Source organism: Schistocerca gregaria, chromosome 7 (assembly GCF_023897955.1).
Source record: "Schistocerca gregaria isolate iqSchGreg1 chromosome 7, iqSchGreg1.2, whole genome shotgun sequence".
Lineage (NCBI taxonomy): Eukaryota > Metazoa > Arthropoda > Insecta > Orthoptera > Acrididae > Schistocerca > Schistocerca gregaria.
This window is the reverse complement of record NC_064926.1, coordinates 545424623-545441393: the sequence shown is the minus strand read 5'-3', so window position 1 is coordinate 545441393 and position 16771 is coordinate 545424623. Positions and strand designations below refer to the sequence as shown.

Sequence of the window (16771 nt, the reverse complement as noted above, 5' to 3'; positions counted from 1 at the left end):
AAATAAGAGTGTATCTCCTCTAGGGCCACATGTTTATTGTGCATGATTTCATTCTTCACCCAACTCTTGACACCACATTCTCATCTTTCATTCATTCATTGCTGTACTACCATATACTTCCTTCAGTTGACAGTATTTGTGCAGGTTTCAAAAACCAAGTAATGCATCTGACCTCATAACCTGCATGATTTTGTACCTATCAATTTATTTTAAACAACCAGAGAGAGCGCAGAGTAACAACTCACTTTGAGTGGCACTCGCATAACACAGAGGCAAGATGTCGAGGAAACTGTTCGATATTGAATGGGAGGCTGACTTCAATATGTGCAGTGGGTAGGCATAGTAGGCCACTACGTTCTAGATTACACTCTTATTCTCATTCCATGGAGACCAAAATTACCTTGAACTAAATGTCAATAATGATTGTAATTTATCGAAACATTTTGCAAAACTTCACAAGAGTAGTGATATTATTACCTACCAGTAGTCTATGGCACTTTCTCTCATAATCAATTTGAGACTGTAGAAGAAACAACATGCTTTGTACATTTCACACTGTTCAGATTGCAACAAAATGCAAATGTACACGTGTCTTTGCTGCCCCACATTAAAGCTGCTGTTTATGCTTATGCTATATTCTGTGTGTAAACCTGTACATGGTCAGTATGACCAATTATTATCTTTTTGTTTTATGAATATTTATTGTTTTTATGCTGTATTTTTCAAATGATTTCAGACTATAATCTTCCTTGGGAAGAAAAATCGTATTCATACCCAGATAACTTTGCAAGACCTTTGGAAATATTAGTTGAAGCGAGCAATGGTGCCTCAGATTATGGAAATAAGTTTGGCGAGCCTGTAATATGTGGGTTTGCTCGCACCTTTGGTATGGAGGATTTGCACAATGAAAGAAGAGAATGGATCAAACCCATTATGTTCAGTGGAGGTGTGGGTGCCCTTGATGCTGATATGATTGAGAAGATGAAGCCTGAGAAAGGTGACGTGCTGCTGAAATAAAATGCTTCTTACAATTTACTAAAACCTATTGAAATTTTAAGTACCAGTTTTGTTTCAGAATGGAAGAATTATTATTTTGTTTTTGAATTATGTGTGTAGTAGCCTAGTTATCAACATGTAGTTTTCAAGTCTTTGTTAAACAGTCAGGTACGAAATCTGTTAGAAAATAGTGGCAGGGGGAAGGGGGAAGCAGTAAATGCGAGTTCCTCTTTTTGTAGCATGCTGAGTCTGTTTTCTTTCTTCCTAAAATATTTTTAAAACTTAATCTACAGCTATCTGCAATACCATTTGTATAGTTTATGTTAACATGTTTTGGGTTCTAGGTAATAATAAGATATTTCATAATTTATTGGGTTCTTTTATATACTATAGCCTTTGGGATTAGTTGGCATTGTTGGCTAGGTAATTAAGTATTTAAAATAGAAAGAAACTTCCAGATGGGAAAAATATATTAAAAACAAAGATTCCAAGACTTACCAAGCGGGAAAGCGCCGGTAGACAGGCACAATAAAATAACACACAAACACACACACAAAATTTCGAGCTTTCGCAACCAGCGGTTGCTTCGTCAGGAAAGAGGGAAGGAGAAGGAAAGATGAAAGGATGTGGGTTTTAAGGGAGAGGGTAAGGAGTCATTCCAATCCCGGGAGCGGAAAGACTTACCTTAGGGGGGAAAAAGGATAGGTATATACTCACACACACACACACACACACACACACACACACACACACACACACACACACATCCATCCATACATATACAGACACAAGCTTGTGTCTGTATATGTATGGATGGATTTGTGTGTGTATGTGTGTGTGTGTGTGTGTGTGTGCGCGCGCGCGAGTATATACCTATCCTTTTTTCCCCCTAAGATAAATCTTTTTGCAAGCTTGTGTCTGTATATGTATGAATGGATTTGTGTGTGTGTGTGTGTGTGTGTGTGTGTGTGTGTGTGTGTGTGTGTGTGTGTGTGTGTGTGAGAGAGAGAGAGAGAGAGAGAGAGAGAGAGAGAGTGAGTTTATACCTAACCTTTTTTCCCCCTAAGGTAAGTCTTTCCACTCCCGGAATTGGAATGACTCCTTACCCTCTCCCTTAAAACCCTCATCCTTTCATCTTTCCTTCTCCTTCCCTCTTTCCTGACGAAGCAACCGCCGGTTGCGAAAGCTCAAAATTTTGTGTGTGTGTTTGTGTGTTATTTTATTGTGCCTGTCTACCGGCGCTTTCCTGCTTGGTAAGTCTTGGAATCTTTGGTTTTAATATAATTAAGTATTTAACTATTCTGTAAAAAGAAAAGACATCCTAAAATTTATGCATTCAATTTTAAAATGGAAAATGTCTTTGGTCTCCTTATTCCCACCTTGAATTACTGATGGAGCATTACCTCCTGTAACATTAATTTAGTGAAAACTATAGAGTAGTGCTTTCTGTAACTTATATTGTTTCAACAACTAAGTGGTTTAATTTAGATCAGAAGCAGCTAGGTACACATCATGCTGTAGCTACATAATTTTTTTCATTGACTGCATTCAGTCGGTAGCAGGAGACACAAAAGTTTTGATGAAAGTACGTGTGCGCGCGCGCGCCCACACACACACACACACACACACACACACACACACACACACACACACACACACACACACACACACGAGAAATTTCTGTTGGCATTATTAAAGGATAAAGGATTATTTGCTGTGGCACATTAGTGTGTGGCTGAATTTTCTGCTGTGAACTGTGTTGATCTGCTAGGAAAAGTTTAGTCATAATCGATCACCTTGGCGGTAACAGATCAGCAGTTTACTAAAGACTCGCCGTTCTGCACTACTGGGAAGTGTTTCGCGTGAGGCATGAGACTGATGCTTCTGGCAGTGGTGCTCCTCGTGGCAGTAAGTTCCACATATCTGCACTCATCCCTTTGACATTTCTGCCTGTCAGTCTCAGAGAGGCCACACAAAAGTTCCCGACTTTGTCCTCTAGTAGAGTGAAGGAGCATGTCAGTAGCAGACTGCTTACCCTCTGCAATCACTCGATCAGTTTTGGTGATGTTTGTCTAACACTCCTATTTGCAGTATATGCAAGAATTTAACACACTATTTTAGTTCTCAAATATTAATTATTTGTGATATCCACATCATAATATTGTGAGTCCTACAAAATGATAAATTGAGCTCTGGAGCAGGAAAACATTATACAAATATGTAAATGAAGGGTAGCCCAGGTTGGAATATAAACAATGCAAGGAGAAGATAGGTTGCTACTTACCATAAAGATAACATGTTAAGATGCAGGCAGACACAATTAAGAGACACTTACACGTTATCTTTCAGCCACAGTCTGTCAGAAAAAAAGAAGAACATGCGCACATTCATTCACTTAAGCAAGCACGCCTCACGCACACGTGACCCGCCATCTCTTGACAGCTCAGACCAGAATGCAGTTGTCATGCAGAATGGTACCAGCAGTGTGGAGGAGATAGGGAAGGGGAAGGTATAGTAGTGTGGGTATGGGAGAGAAGAGCACTGTCTTGTGGAGTGTGCAACTGATTGCCAGGAGGTGCAGTGTCGGGAAGTTGTGGATCAGGGAGATGAGGGTGGGGGAGTGGATGGAACAAAACGGGGAGGAGCAGAGATAGATTGGCGGATGCATTGACAGAGGACAACACACTGTTATCCCTTTCCCATCCCTGCCCCCTCCAAATAGCTGTTGGCGTGCTATGTGACAGCTGCATCCTATTCATTCTAGCCCGAGCTGCTGGAGATGGCGGTCATTTTTGCGTGAGGTGTGAATGAATGTGTGTGTGTTTCTCTTTCTTTTTCTGACGAAGGCTGAGGCCAGAAGCTAATGTGTAAGTGACTTTTAATTGTGCCTGTCTGCAGCTTAACGTATCAGTTTTAGGGTATGTAGCAATATACCTTCTCCTTACATTATACAGGATTATTCTAAATGACGGGCCCATCTTCAAAACTTCTTTAATTCAAGTATAAATCCAAAATGAACAAGCTTTATACCAATGAAAAGAGGAAGTTTCAAAGTTTTTATGTTTTTCATAATATTTGATATCACTTAAATAAATTTAATAATTTGTAACTAATTAGTTTTTAATTAATATATAATAATTAGAAATGTGATAAATGTTCAATGTTGTCGCGGTTGGCAGCACCACAAACATCAATGCAGTAGCCAAACTCATCCCATACACGTGAAAGTGTATCTGCTGTTACTGAGTGAACGCCAGTAGTGATCCAGTTCTGCAGATAGTTCAGAGTGGTTGGTACAGGCGGGACAGTAAACAGCTTCCTTCACGTAACCCCATAAGAAAGAGTTGCAAGGTGTGAGATCAGGAGATGTCAGAAGTGCAGAGCCAGGTCCTCAAGTCCCCTGCGTCCGATCCAGTGCTGATGAAGGCAGTCATTCAAAAAGCCTTGTACATCATTAGCACAATGGGGTGGAACTCCATTGTATTGGAAAATGAAGTCCTGGAAATCTTCCATAACTTGAAGGAACAGCCATTGCTCCACAAGTCCAGGTACATGATTCCCATTACATTTCTTTCTGCAAAGCAAAATGGTCCATAAACCTTTGTCCAAGATACGGCACAGAACACGTTGATCTTCGGTGAGTCTCTTTCATGTTGCAATGGTGAATGTCGATTTTCTAACCCCATATGCAAACATTGTGTCTGTTGACTTTTCCACTAATGTGGAACGTCACTTCACCGCTAAGAATTACATGCTTTAGAAATGCATCATCCTCCATCTTTGCTAGCACATAACCACAAAATGCGAGACTCTTCTCTTTGTCATTGAGATTGAGAGCCTGCAGAAGTTGTAATCACTAGGTTTTGTACTCTGTCTCAGAACTTTCCATACAGTTGGTTGGAGTATCCCAAGTTCTCGACTGACTCTATTGGGAGACTTACTGTGACTGTGCACAAAACTTTCTTGAATCCATCAGAAATCATTCTCTAACACATGCAGTCGGCCTGTTCTTTTTCTTTGTACACACTCCAATTCTGTTTAAATTGCTTAAACCAACAGCTAATGCATTTGTGAGTTGTTGGTTGAATACTTAATTTAGTACGAAATGCCCACTGCACTGTAATTTGCGACTCACTTTTCGCAGACTCAAGAACATTTGAAGATCTTGTGCTCTACAGTCACCATCTCACTAACAACTAACAGTGAAATGGAATGACAGCCCTATTACTGAACAAACTCTACCGGTTTCTTCTGAAACTATTACTGCCCACCTGCCAAAAACTTTGAAAATTCCTCTTTTCATTGGTATAAAGCTTGTTCATTTTGGACTTCTACTTGAATACATATGAATTTTTGAAAATGGTCCATCATTTAGAAAAACCCTGTATATAAATACTTAGTTATTTATCTGTAAATAAAATAGAAAGAAACTTCCACATGGGAAAAATATATTAAAAACAAAGATTCCAAGACTTACCAAGCACACACAAGGTATGTGTTTGTGTGTTATTTTATTGTGCCTTTCTACCGGTACACCCCCCCCCCCCCCTTTTTTTTTCTGGGAGGATGGTTCTGAATGAAAAGTCTTGAAACAGCTCATTTCCTTTTTCATCCCAATGATTTTGCTTCAAGATCATTTTAAAATTTTCTCACTATTTTAAAGTAATGTCATTACAATGATGCTTTTTTATCAACCTTTTCTTTTTTGGTCGAATCCCTTTTTACTTTGAGTTTTGACATCACCCACAAGAGCCAGAACAACAATTGGTGTTAACATTCCTCCAAAAATTGTAACTGTTTCAGAAATTAACAATTAAGTGTCTTTCAGTGTTATTGTTATGGTTTCCTGTAGTCAGTTATTACATTTATAGAATAACGAATTGCATATAACAGGGAAATCACAGAAAAATGAGTGTCATTATATAGCACTAATATAATAATATGAAGTCACTTATGAACTGAAAGATTAAGTATTAAAAATAAAATGTAGAAGTATATCATTATTTTTATTAACTATGTGTATTGTATTGTTCATTTGATGAATCTCAGTCTGTTACATTACACGTCATAACTAGAACTCAAAAACTAATTTGATGCACTGTATGTCGTGACAGGTAGTTTATTTGAGAAAATTGTAAAATTACATGTAGGTAGAACACGTGGCTGGAATGAGAAATTCAGAATACTGCCAACACACTCATTTAAAAACAGAAAAGACACATTAACTACCTTTCAGAACTGGTAACTCACCCCTGCAGAGAAAAGAGGGATAGGTTGGGGAAGGTTGAGAGGGAGGAGCAGGTCACTCACGTCACAGGTTGAGAGGAACCCGAGGGCAGAAGGTCAGTGACAGTAGACTGACGTGCACAAGTGATGTCTGTGCTGCTGGTTGGAGGAAGAACTCTGGTGTGGAGAAAGGAACTGCAGAGTCCTGTCACTTACATCGTCTGCCATACTGTACTTATACAAAAAGCTTCCATCACTCTGTACATGTTTCAGAATTATTTAAGTTCTGGTAGAATGTGGATAAATTTACAGTTAAGGTGTTACTTTACCAAATGGTACTGGTGTTGAGTCATTGTCAGGCACATTAATAAGGCTGAATACTTTGCGAACCTTCAGATGAATCCATTTTTAAGCTAGAACACACACACACACACACACACACACACACACACACACACACACACACACACACACACACACACACACACAAAATCCTGCACATGCACCTTTTTGGCTACATTTTGTCAGCTGAATCAGCCTCCTTTATTGTATTCCTTTAATACTTCGTCTGCTTCTGTCCAGATTAGGTCCATCTAGACATCCCATCCACCCCCAGGCTGATAATTTTCCTCTTTTCATTAGGGTTTTGTAATTCTTCAAAACCTCCCTTCCACATCTCCTTGATTTCCTGTACACTCTCAACTTCTTTTCCATGTTTATTGGTGACAATGGCAATATCCATCATGTCTCTCTTCTTAGCCTTAACCATTCCATAGATGACCTTCTTACTTCCCTCACTCTCTTCCTCCAACCTCTTTTGTTCACTCTTCCAGTCATTTCCTCTTCTCTCCAGCTACCACTCTCTTTGCCGCCTTCTTCTTTTAAGTTTCCTTTTTTCTCTCTTGTAACTTTATATGTAATGCAACATTATTATGAAAAGGAAAGCTGCTACTCACCATATAGCAGAGATGCTGAGTCGCAGATAGGCACAACAAAAAGACTCTACAATTACAAACTGAACTCACACACACAACAGCAGTCATCCGTTGTTCACGAAAGCCTTAATGGCCCAAAACTTTAATTGTGAGACTCTTTTTGTTGTGCCTATCTGCAACTCAGTATCTCTGCTATATGGTGAGTAGCAACTTTACTTTTCATAATATTGTTGCATTCCCTCCTGGATTTTCCCATTGTCTGATTTATATGTAATGCTTTGTTGTTCTTTGCAATTTTCTCTCTTACTCTGTTACTCCACCAGGATGATTTTTTTTTGTTACTGGGTCTTCTGCATACATTTTCTGCAGCTCCCACCATAATTGTTTTGAACATTTTCTATTCTTCCTCTACTGACTTTATTTCATTGCCTGACATGTTGTTCTTTCCAGTTTTCTGAAATTCTTCTTTGCATCTCTCTTCTTTCAATGTCTGCACTTGTAACCTTTTTTCTTGTTCTTCTGCCTACCTTTCTTCTTTAATTCCTCTAACTATTTCTATTAAAACACAATGGTTGATATCTAGGTCTTTGAAAGATATTATATTCACATCTTGTCACATGTTATGTAACCTAGCATGGATTTAGTCAACAAGTTATGGCTGTATCACATTACCTTTCCCTTATTTTAAACCAGGTGTATCCAACTGTTAACTTATACCTTTTACAAAAGTTTTTGTCCTTATTCATTTTTACTTCCCCACTCTTCCGCTTCCAGTACTTTCTAATGCCGTTTTCTTTCCTTGCTTGTGTGTGCATTTAGGTCTTTCATTGTCATGATCTTACCTGTTGGTTGTCTTTGCATTTCCTCTTCACAGTCCTCTTCCTCTTTAACACATATACTTCTAGAATTTTCATATCTTTCCCTTTCACTTTTACTCTGGTGTTCATCATCATGCCACTTATTCCCTACACCTCTTATTTCAGTGCTCTTCTCATAACTACTGCCACTTCATTTCTTCCTTCTTCCTCATTCCATTCCACTCCACGACAGCCTATATCCATTCCTTATTCCCTACTCCCTGTACGCTTCCAAATGGTTTCTGACAATCCTATTTTTTAAGTCCAGGACTTCCTCCGCCTTCCCTGTCAGCATCTCAGACCTGGTACCTCAAAGGTACCAAATCTGTGTCCTTGGGAATAACTAGGTCATGCTTCATTATATGCATTCTTTTCTAGGCTTCTAGCAAGTTTGTAAGTGTTTATTTTATCCACTAATGGCTTGCTAGCCTTTTGAAGCTGGACTTGCTATCGGAGTTTTCTCTCTGGCCTTTTTGGTCCTCAGGATGTATTTTATTTTCCTTCTGCCCTTCAGCAGCCAGGAACTGGTGGTTATCATTCCCTTATCCAGCACCAAGGGACTTGGTCTGTAGGGTTAAGGCTTCCCCAAGAGGGAATTGATATACATCATTTCTGACAGATCAATCTACAGTCCTCCCTCCAACTACTCTCTTCCCTCTGTTGTGCTATTCCCCCATACTATGTGGAAGAACTTGTGGTTGCAGTGTTTGGAAACTGTACGTGGAAACATCAGTCAGAATGAAAGTTTGAGGCAGGCCTGGAGGCTTGCTCACATAGCCTAATGGTTGAAGTGAGTGCTTGCAAAAAGCAAGAAATCCATGTTGTAGTCCTGGTCTTGCACAAAGTTTCAGTTGTCACAATAAACCACATTGCAGGATCAGCATTTTGGAACTCTTTTATACTGACACTATTTGGTGTCATTGTGCCTTCATTGATTTATTCATTTTTTTTTCAGTGCATTCTGTTCAGTTTGGGCATGTCTCTGTTAATTTAATCAGTAACTTCCTTCTTCAATAGAATTAATATATGTACCACCCAATACATAGGGCACAGCTGAGGATTATCCCAACAGTATGTAGACAGTAGGTGTAAAACAAATAAAGCACGTTTTAAATTTTCATGTGGCTTTCTGCAGGAATGAAAGTTGTGAAGATTGGAGGACCCGTTTACAGAATTGGTGTCGGAGGAGGAGCAGCCAGTTCAGTGGAGGTATGTGCCCGATGCAGACATGCTCGTACTGCTTAACGAGTTACAGCTGTTCATTTTCCTACATTATAAGCCCAATAATCATTTTATGTATGTTTCTGAATAAATCTGTGAATGAAATATATGCCTTTGAGAGCAATGGGAAATTGAATTAAATTATGACAATATGGAGCTACAGCTTGTAGTACTTCAAGGATTTCCACATAAATTCTAGAACCACTCGGCCTTCTACCATCTTGAACACACAATATTTTAAATATAAGTGAGAGAGAGCCTATGTACTGCACATCACATGTCTGTGTGTGCAGGTTTGAAGTTTATCGTGAGACGATTGTAGACAAGTGTTTGCAGGTCGCGCCATGGAAGCCATAGTGAAAGAACAAGGAGTGTTTATGTATTATGTGCTGTTTTATAACTTTGACAATCGTACTGGGGGAAAAAAGAATAGTTGAGATATTGTTAATTAATGCTCATTTTGGACTTGGAAAGGACAAGATGTATATTCAGAATCATATTGAAAAAGGACATGGTTATCAAGCCAGCCTTACCTTACGTGTAAATCTACTTTGTTTCTACGCTTTGAAGACGCGAAGAAACTTACTTGATAGTATTTGTTTATGTGAAGATTGAGATTTGTAAAAGTTTAATGTTCAAATATACGTCGTTAAGTGAAGAAAAAGAAACTGCATACGTCTGCTTATTTTATTAGTAGAAAGAGTCTTGAGAAATTCCTGGTCCTAGCAAATATACTTCTGAGAAGAAGAGACAAGTAGGTTGCAGCAGCAAGCTAACCAGCAAGGAAAGTTGGTTGACAATCTTAAGTAAGTCATATGGTTAAAGAAGAGCGAGTTTATTAGAAGCTTCGCAGTTAGAGCTGTTTTCTGGGTCGGAGAGAGAGCACTTTCACCACCACAACCACTGAATGGGACAGTTCATATAGTCCAGCGACTGAATTGTCAGGTGTCTTTCCCTGCAGACTTCCCAAGCAAAAATTCACAGGATGTACATCGGACATTAGTATCATGATTTTTCAGCATCGAACTTGGATGCCATCATTAGATGATGTGGTCTGATTTGGTGCCTGGAGACTACTGTATCCATGTCTGGCTCGTGTGTGTGTGTGTGTGTGTGTGTGTGTGTGTGTGTGTGTGTGTGTGTGTGTGTGTGTTGTGCGTGCGTGCGCGTGCTTGTGCTGTTTGTTCTAAGTCTAAAGGAGGACTGTGTCCAACAGCTTAGCCTGTTTTAAATGTGCCTGTCTGCCACTCAATGCTGCCTCTGTGTAGCGAGTAGCTACCTATCCTAATTCATATATCAACTATGAATATTTGTATACCTCACCTGGTGACCCTCATGTGAGGATGGAAAACTCTGTGAGTACATGATGGAAGTACTGGCAGTCCGTGAGTACAGACAATCCATGAGACATGAACAGTGACTGCCCACAATCACCATACATGGATTTGGAGTAGCTTAAGGCACATCTGCAATTTTTAAGTCAGTGTCAGCAACAAAAAGGTCAGCTAAAAGAGCAGCAAAAACTGGCATGCCGGCAGTAAGAATTCCTCCAGGAGAAAGCAGCTGCACCAGGAGAAGGTCGCTGCCTTACAGATGAAATATCGAGCAGCAGCAGTAGGTATCACAGAAGCAATACCGCAGTGGAATTTTACAGCAGCTTCCCCCTACCACACACACACACACACACACACACACACACACACACACACACACACAGGAAGGAACTGGGACACAGAAAATACTCTCAATTGCTGCAGTACCTCCACTAGATTCATATGTACTTGAGTACTTGACAAATTTTTGCTCTCCATATGGATATCCCACATGCTAGAACTGCACCACACATTACTGTCAAAGGTATGTAAACTGAAGTCAAAAAGCTTGCAGAAACTGCAGACAGAATTTCAGTGGTTGCTTCTCCATGAGAGTTTATCACAAATGGCACATCACATAAGAATGCTACGAAAATATTAATGTCACATCTTAATGAACTCTCATGCCAATTTGCATTGCTTGGACTACTCCATAAATTATGGAGAAGCCCACCAGCGCCCTGAAGGAATAGGGAAATCAACACTCCTCGCAGATCAGACAGCACACCATTATCAGACATGCCAGCCAGGCTCTTCAACAATTACTGAAGTAGTAAACATGAAGTAAATCAGAGGCTGATTAGTAGCAACGTACTTAGGTGTAAGAATACAGACATATTAAAACATAGTGTTACATGAACAATGACAATCAATGAAGGTCCTTTACATTCTATTTACAAAGTTTAATATTCAAATAATGTCGGATAATTTACTATTGTATAAAACATTATTTGCCTGTGACTAAAAGGGACTGTAGGTCTGGTAAATAATATTGCTGATTCCATGCACTGAAGCAGGGTTTGTCTCTCCTTGTTTATCAAGTTGCTCATGTAGTTCCTGTCACTCTTTCCTGCACTTCTCAAATACCAGATTGATGATATTGAGGCTGTCTACTTGAAAACTTTTCTTGGAGCCCAGTGGATAGTTTTTAACTTTAACCTGCAGAGATAACTCAGTAAACATGTCTCCTAAATGCATCTCAATGATTTTCTGACTTTCAGCATATAAAACCATTGTTTTCCAGGAGAGTACATGTTGAACTAAGACATAAACTCTTCCTCTATCTGTCTTTCTAGTGATTCAAGAGGTGGAGCATTCCTATGGGGCACATTTGTTGACTGAAGTAGTGAAATTGGTGTTCATTAGCCAAGTGCCTGGGTTTTTTTTTTTTTTTTTTTTTTTAAAGCCGTTTGTAAAGTAGAAAACACAAACACACTTGCAGGGATGTGATGGGGGCAGGACAAGGCTGCTAGATGCAGTTGGGTGATTTGAGTGGGGAGGGGAGCAGCGGAAAAAGAGAAAAGTATAGATGGGGTGTGTTGGTGGAATAGAAGGCTGTGTGGCATCGGAGTGGCAGTAGGGAGGATGTAGGGAGGTGAAGGTCAGGTACTAGTGAAGATTGAGGCCACAAAGGCTTACAATATATTGCAGGAAGTGTTCCCACCTGCGCATTTCAAAAATTCAGTCTGGCAGCAGAGGCCAGAGATGCGTCGTGTGTGGGTGTCTGTGTACGAGTCGTGCCTGTGTGTGTGTGTGTGTGTGTGTGTGTGTGTGTGTGTGTGTGTGTGGGTGTCTGTTTTCTACGTCCAATGGAAAGCCTTTTGGTCAAAAGCTAAAATGCATAACAGCCTTTTTTGTTGTAGCTGTCTGCGACTCAATGTCTTTTCTGTATGTGAGTAGCAATCTATCCTTTTCATAATTGTCATTATCCAACCTAGATTTTCTCTTGTTTGCTTTAGTAATACTTTCCTTCACAAAAGCATCCACCATTTTGATATGATAGGGCCCAGCCTAAGCCTTAATTATATAAATATCTCAATGCTTTATCTCAACAATATGTATTTCATTCAACATATTTGCTAGGGTCTTACTTATTTCATGTAGTTGTTGTGATGTTTCAATGTTTGAATGTATTTTGCTAAGTGTTAGCATTAAATTTTTGAAAATAGTGACATTCCTTATTTTATAGAGGTCTTAATAGCCACGATGTCAGCAGTAGTTTTGCAGATTTTGTAAGGAAAGGCACAGTTTTTTTTATGCTTTGGGGAAAGTGCAGTAGAAGGCATGCCTTATTCCATTTTGGTCTTAGATCCATCCATCAGTATGTATTTGCATACAGTTAGGCCATCTAGACTGTACAAAACTCAGTACTCTACTGCTGAAGTTGTTGCTGCTGAATATTATTATCTTTGTTATATACAGGAGAGTTCTGCCAGCTGAGCCCATGGTTATACTGTTAAACTGGAAGATAATAATCTTGAAAAATTAACAGTATAAACCAATACAAATGATCATGACTTCAGAGTAATTTGGTACTGGGATACCTCATTTTCTGCTTCTATGGTCTAATGTGACTGCCAGTTTCATAACTATTATTATTTTAATGATGCAAAGAGGTTAAACCCTGCAGATAATTTATCTGCTCAACATTTCAGATGCTCAAAGTGTGGGGTTCTCTCTCTCTCTCTCTCTCTCTCTCTCTCTCTCTCTCTCTCTCTCTAGTCTGCAAGTTCCTAGTTAACTATTGGTTAGTTAATTAATTAATTACACGTGGAATGAGTCAGTTTACAGATTATATGAATATGATTTGTGTGCGAGCATTGGAATGTAACTGTGCTGTTCTGCGACTAGACTAATCACGGAAGAGTGTTACCCTCAAAGTGATCTGTCACTCTGATCATATACTGCATAGTTTTTAGCTTGTTATTTTCTTGTACAGTTGCCTTTCTTGAATTATCATGGTGCAGTTGACCTGCTGTACAGTTGAATGAACTCTTGCCATGTGTTTTCTTCTATTCTGCAGAAGTTCGAGGGCTGGAAGAGATTTGAAGTGTTCAAGCTACTAGATGATGTAAACGTCTTTCTGTAACTCTTCTGCATTTTGTTGTTCCAATATGACAATTACAATTTTGGCTGAATAGATCTCATATTAAACAGTATATCAGAACATCTCCAAACTTACCCTTAGAACAGAAAAAAATAGAGTGACATTTCTCTCAAGCTTCTTCAACTGGTTTCCCAGGCATTGCCATTGTTAGCAGTGCCTCTTATTCTGTGCCTTCCAGAACACCACCAAGCTGCGACACAAAAAGATAAGAAACACCTTCACAGCAGGTGGAGAAGTTCAGTTGCAGTCACGCCTTGGTGACATTCTGTGCTTGCACATCTCACTCCAACTCTATACTCTCATCAAACCAGCCTGCGCACAGTGGAGAGTTCTGTACATACTCAATCAATCAATCAATCAAATTTTATTATCACGTAACATGCCTTATACAATCAAGGATTGCGACATAGGTGACTTGTCAGTTTTTATACTACATACAGACTAATAAACTTAATTTTAGGTTATAATACATGTGTTGCTATACAGGTATTTTACACATTTGTCATAATAAAGTATTTTACACATTTGTCATAATACATATTGTGGTGATCTATACAATTATTTTTACATGGTTATCATTCAAGAATTCTTCTACCGTATAGTAGCATTTATTTTTTAGATATGTTTCCAAGTCTCCTTCAGTATATTTTAGAGGTGGGTCACATTTCCCCTTCCAGATAGTATTTGTAAATTTCATGCCCATATAATGTGGAGTTTTTTCATATAGTGTTAGTCTATGGGTAGGTAACATGTAACTTGCTCTATGCCTGGTCTCATACTGATGCAAGAAGCAGTTGCCTTCAAAAAGTTGTGGGTTCCTTTTTGTGAATATGAGAAGCTCATATATATATATAAGCTAGGTATGGACATTAGATCTAGTTTCTCAAATATAGGTTTGCAGTGTTGTCTCCTTTTTGCTCCTACCATGGCTCGGATTATCTTTTTTTGTAGCCTAAAGGCTTTGAGCAGATTTGTTTTCTCAAACCCCCAAAAAATTATACTATACCTTATGACTGATACAAAATATGCATAATATACAGTTTTCTTTACAGCTAAATCAGTAATGCTATATAGGACATTCATGGCATATACGAGACTGTTCAGTCGACTTAGTATGCTGTCTACATGGTAACCCCACAGCATATTCTTATTCACTAGTACCCCAAGGAATTTGACACAGTTTGCAGTGTCCAATTTTTTGTCTTTGTATGTTATTTCATTTATACATTGAGCCGATTGTTTTGTGGTGAAATGAACAATTTCTGTTTTTGTAAGATTTAATTTCAAGCTGTTATTTTTGACCCATTTCTCCACTTCCCCAAGTGTTTGCTCAATACGATGGATTAAGTCTTTATCAGTTTTGCAGCATACTATTGCTGTTGAGTCATCTGCGTAGAGGATGGTATCGGACTGAACCTGGCATGGCATATCATTAATATAATACAAAAATAGTAGAGGCCCTAATATAGAACCTTGCGGTACGCCTAACTGAGTGTGTTTCCAGCCAGAGACTAATTTTTTGTTACTGTTGTTTACAAGTACTCTTTGTTTCCTGTTTGCCAAATATGACGACATCCAATTAAGAGATTTTCCTTGAAAACCATAGTTTGTCAGTTTTTGGAGAAGCAGGTCATGATTTACCGTATCAAAAGCTTTGGTTAGATCACAGAAGATGCCCGATACACAGTCTATCGTCAAGACATCTGCTAACTTTTGTGACCAGTTCGTTTATTGCCCGAGTTGTGCTGCAGCCTTTCCTGAAACCATACTGATTGCGTAAAATAATGCTGTGGGATGAATTGTAATTTTGCATCTGATCACATGTTGCTCTTTCAAATATTTTTGAAAAAATTGGTAATAGTGAGATAGGCCTATAGTTTCCCATTTCATCTTGTTTGCCTACCTACACAATGTTTTTACATGGCTGTCTTTCATCCAATTGCAAGAAAGAGGTTGAACATGTTGGAAAAGATTTGTTTGCCATGTGACAGACATTTTATTTTATGTTATGAAACAAATGAGCAAATAATTTTGTGCATGCCTGTTTAGTAATGAGTAATAATTTTTTTTCCTTATGGTAATGTAACTGTCAACAGAACTATTCTGTTCAAATTGTGATAGACTGTTAATAATGAATTTCATTGGCAGATATAACATACTGAAAAGGTGATTAAGATGTCCAATTCTTTCAAGGGACATTTACAAGGTGGTTCTGGGCTAAAACCACGTATCGTTCTAGCTGCTCGCATTTGTATAAGCAGTACTTTCTTTCTGAGCAAGTAATTTCTCCAGAAAATTATACCACACACCATTAATGAGAAATGTGTAGAATATGTAAAGATGCTGATTTGTGAACTTCAAAACAGTGGTATTTGCATGAAAACGATTGTATTTGCCCAGGTACAAGGAGACAACAAATCGGAGCTGGACTTTGGTGCAGTTCAGAGAGGAGATGCTGAAATGGAGCAGAAGCTGCACAGGTTCATACGAGCGTGTCTTGAGATGGGCAGTAAGAATCCCATCTGCAGCATACACGACCAGGGTGCTGGAGGAAATGGTTTGTGTGTATTTATGTCCTGTACTGCCTTGAGAATTATAAATCTCATCAAAGCAAACTGTCACATGCTTAGCATATGAAATAGCAAATCACATATTATCACATGCATTAAATACAAATACTATTTAAAAAATAAGGCATGAAAACTCCTATAGGGGGAAACAGATCTCTAATCTAACAATGGAAAGCCCAGGTTGGAATATCAATAGTTATGACAAGAATAGATTGCTACTCACTGTAAAGATGACAAAAGGCTATTAAACACTCAGCATTCAGCCAAAGCCCTTTTTTAGAAAAGAGAGGAAAATGTGCACACAGGCAGGAACACCTCATACACATATGTGGCCACTATCTCCAGTGACTTTGGCCAGACTGCATGCATTGGGTAGAAGCAGGGGCTGCATCGGGGAGGGGGGGGGGGAGTATTGAGAGCTTGCACAGGGACTAAAACAGCATCGGGAGGGGGGGATGAAGTGGGAGGAGAGGTAGAGTGTAAAAGG

General features: G+C 39.0%; 1 protein-coding gene across 2 annotated transcripts in view; it reads left to right on the top strand.

The window, feature by feature from the left end:
- The window catches only part of LOC126281265 (phosphoribosylformylglycinamidine synthase), a 194584-nt gene that overhangs the window by 76039 nt on the left and 101774 nt on the right, over positions 1–16771 (top strand). For both annotated transcript variants that reach the window (XM_049980080.1, XM_049980081.1), the window contains exons 9-11: positions 737–997; positions 9150–9223; positions 16115–16271. In XM_049980080.1, coding sequence (XP_049836037.1) covers positions 737–997; positions 9150–9223; positions 16115–16271 — 492 coding nt within the window. The remainder of the gene's footprint in view (positions 1–736; positions 998–9149; positions 9224–16114; positions 16272–16771) is intronic.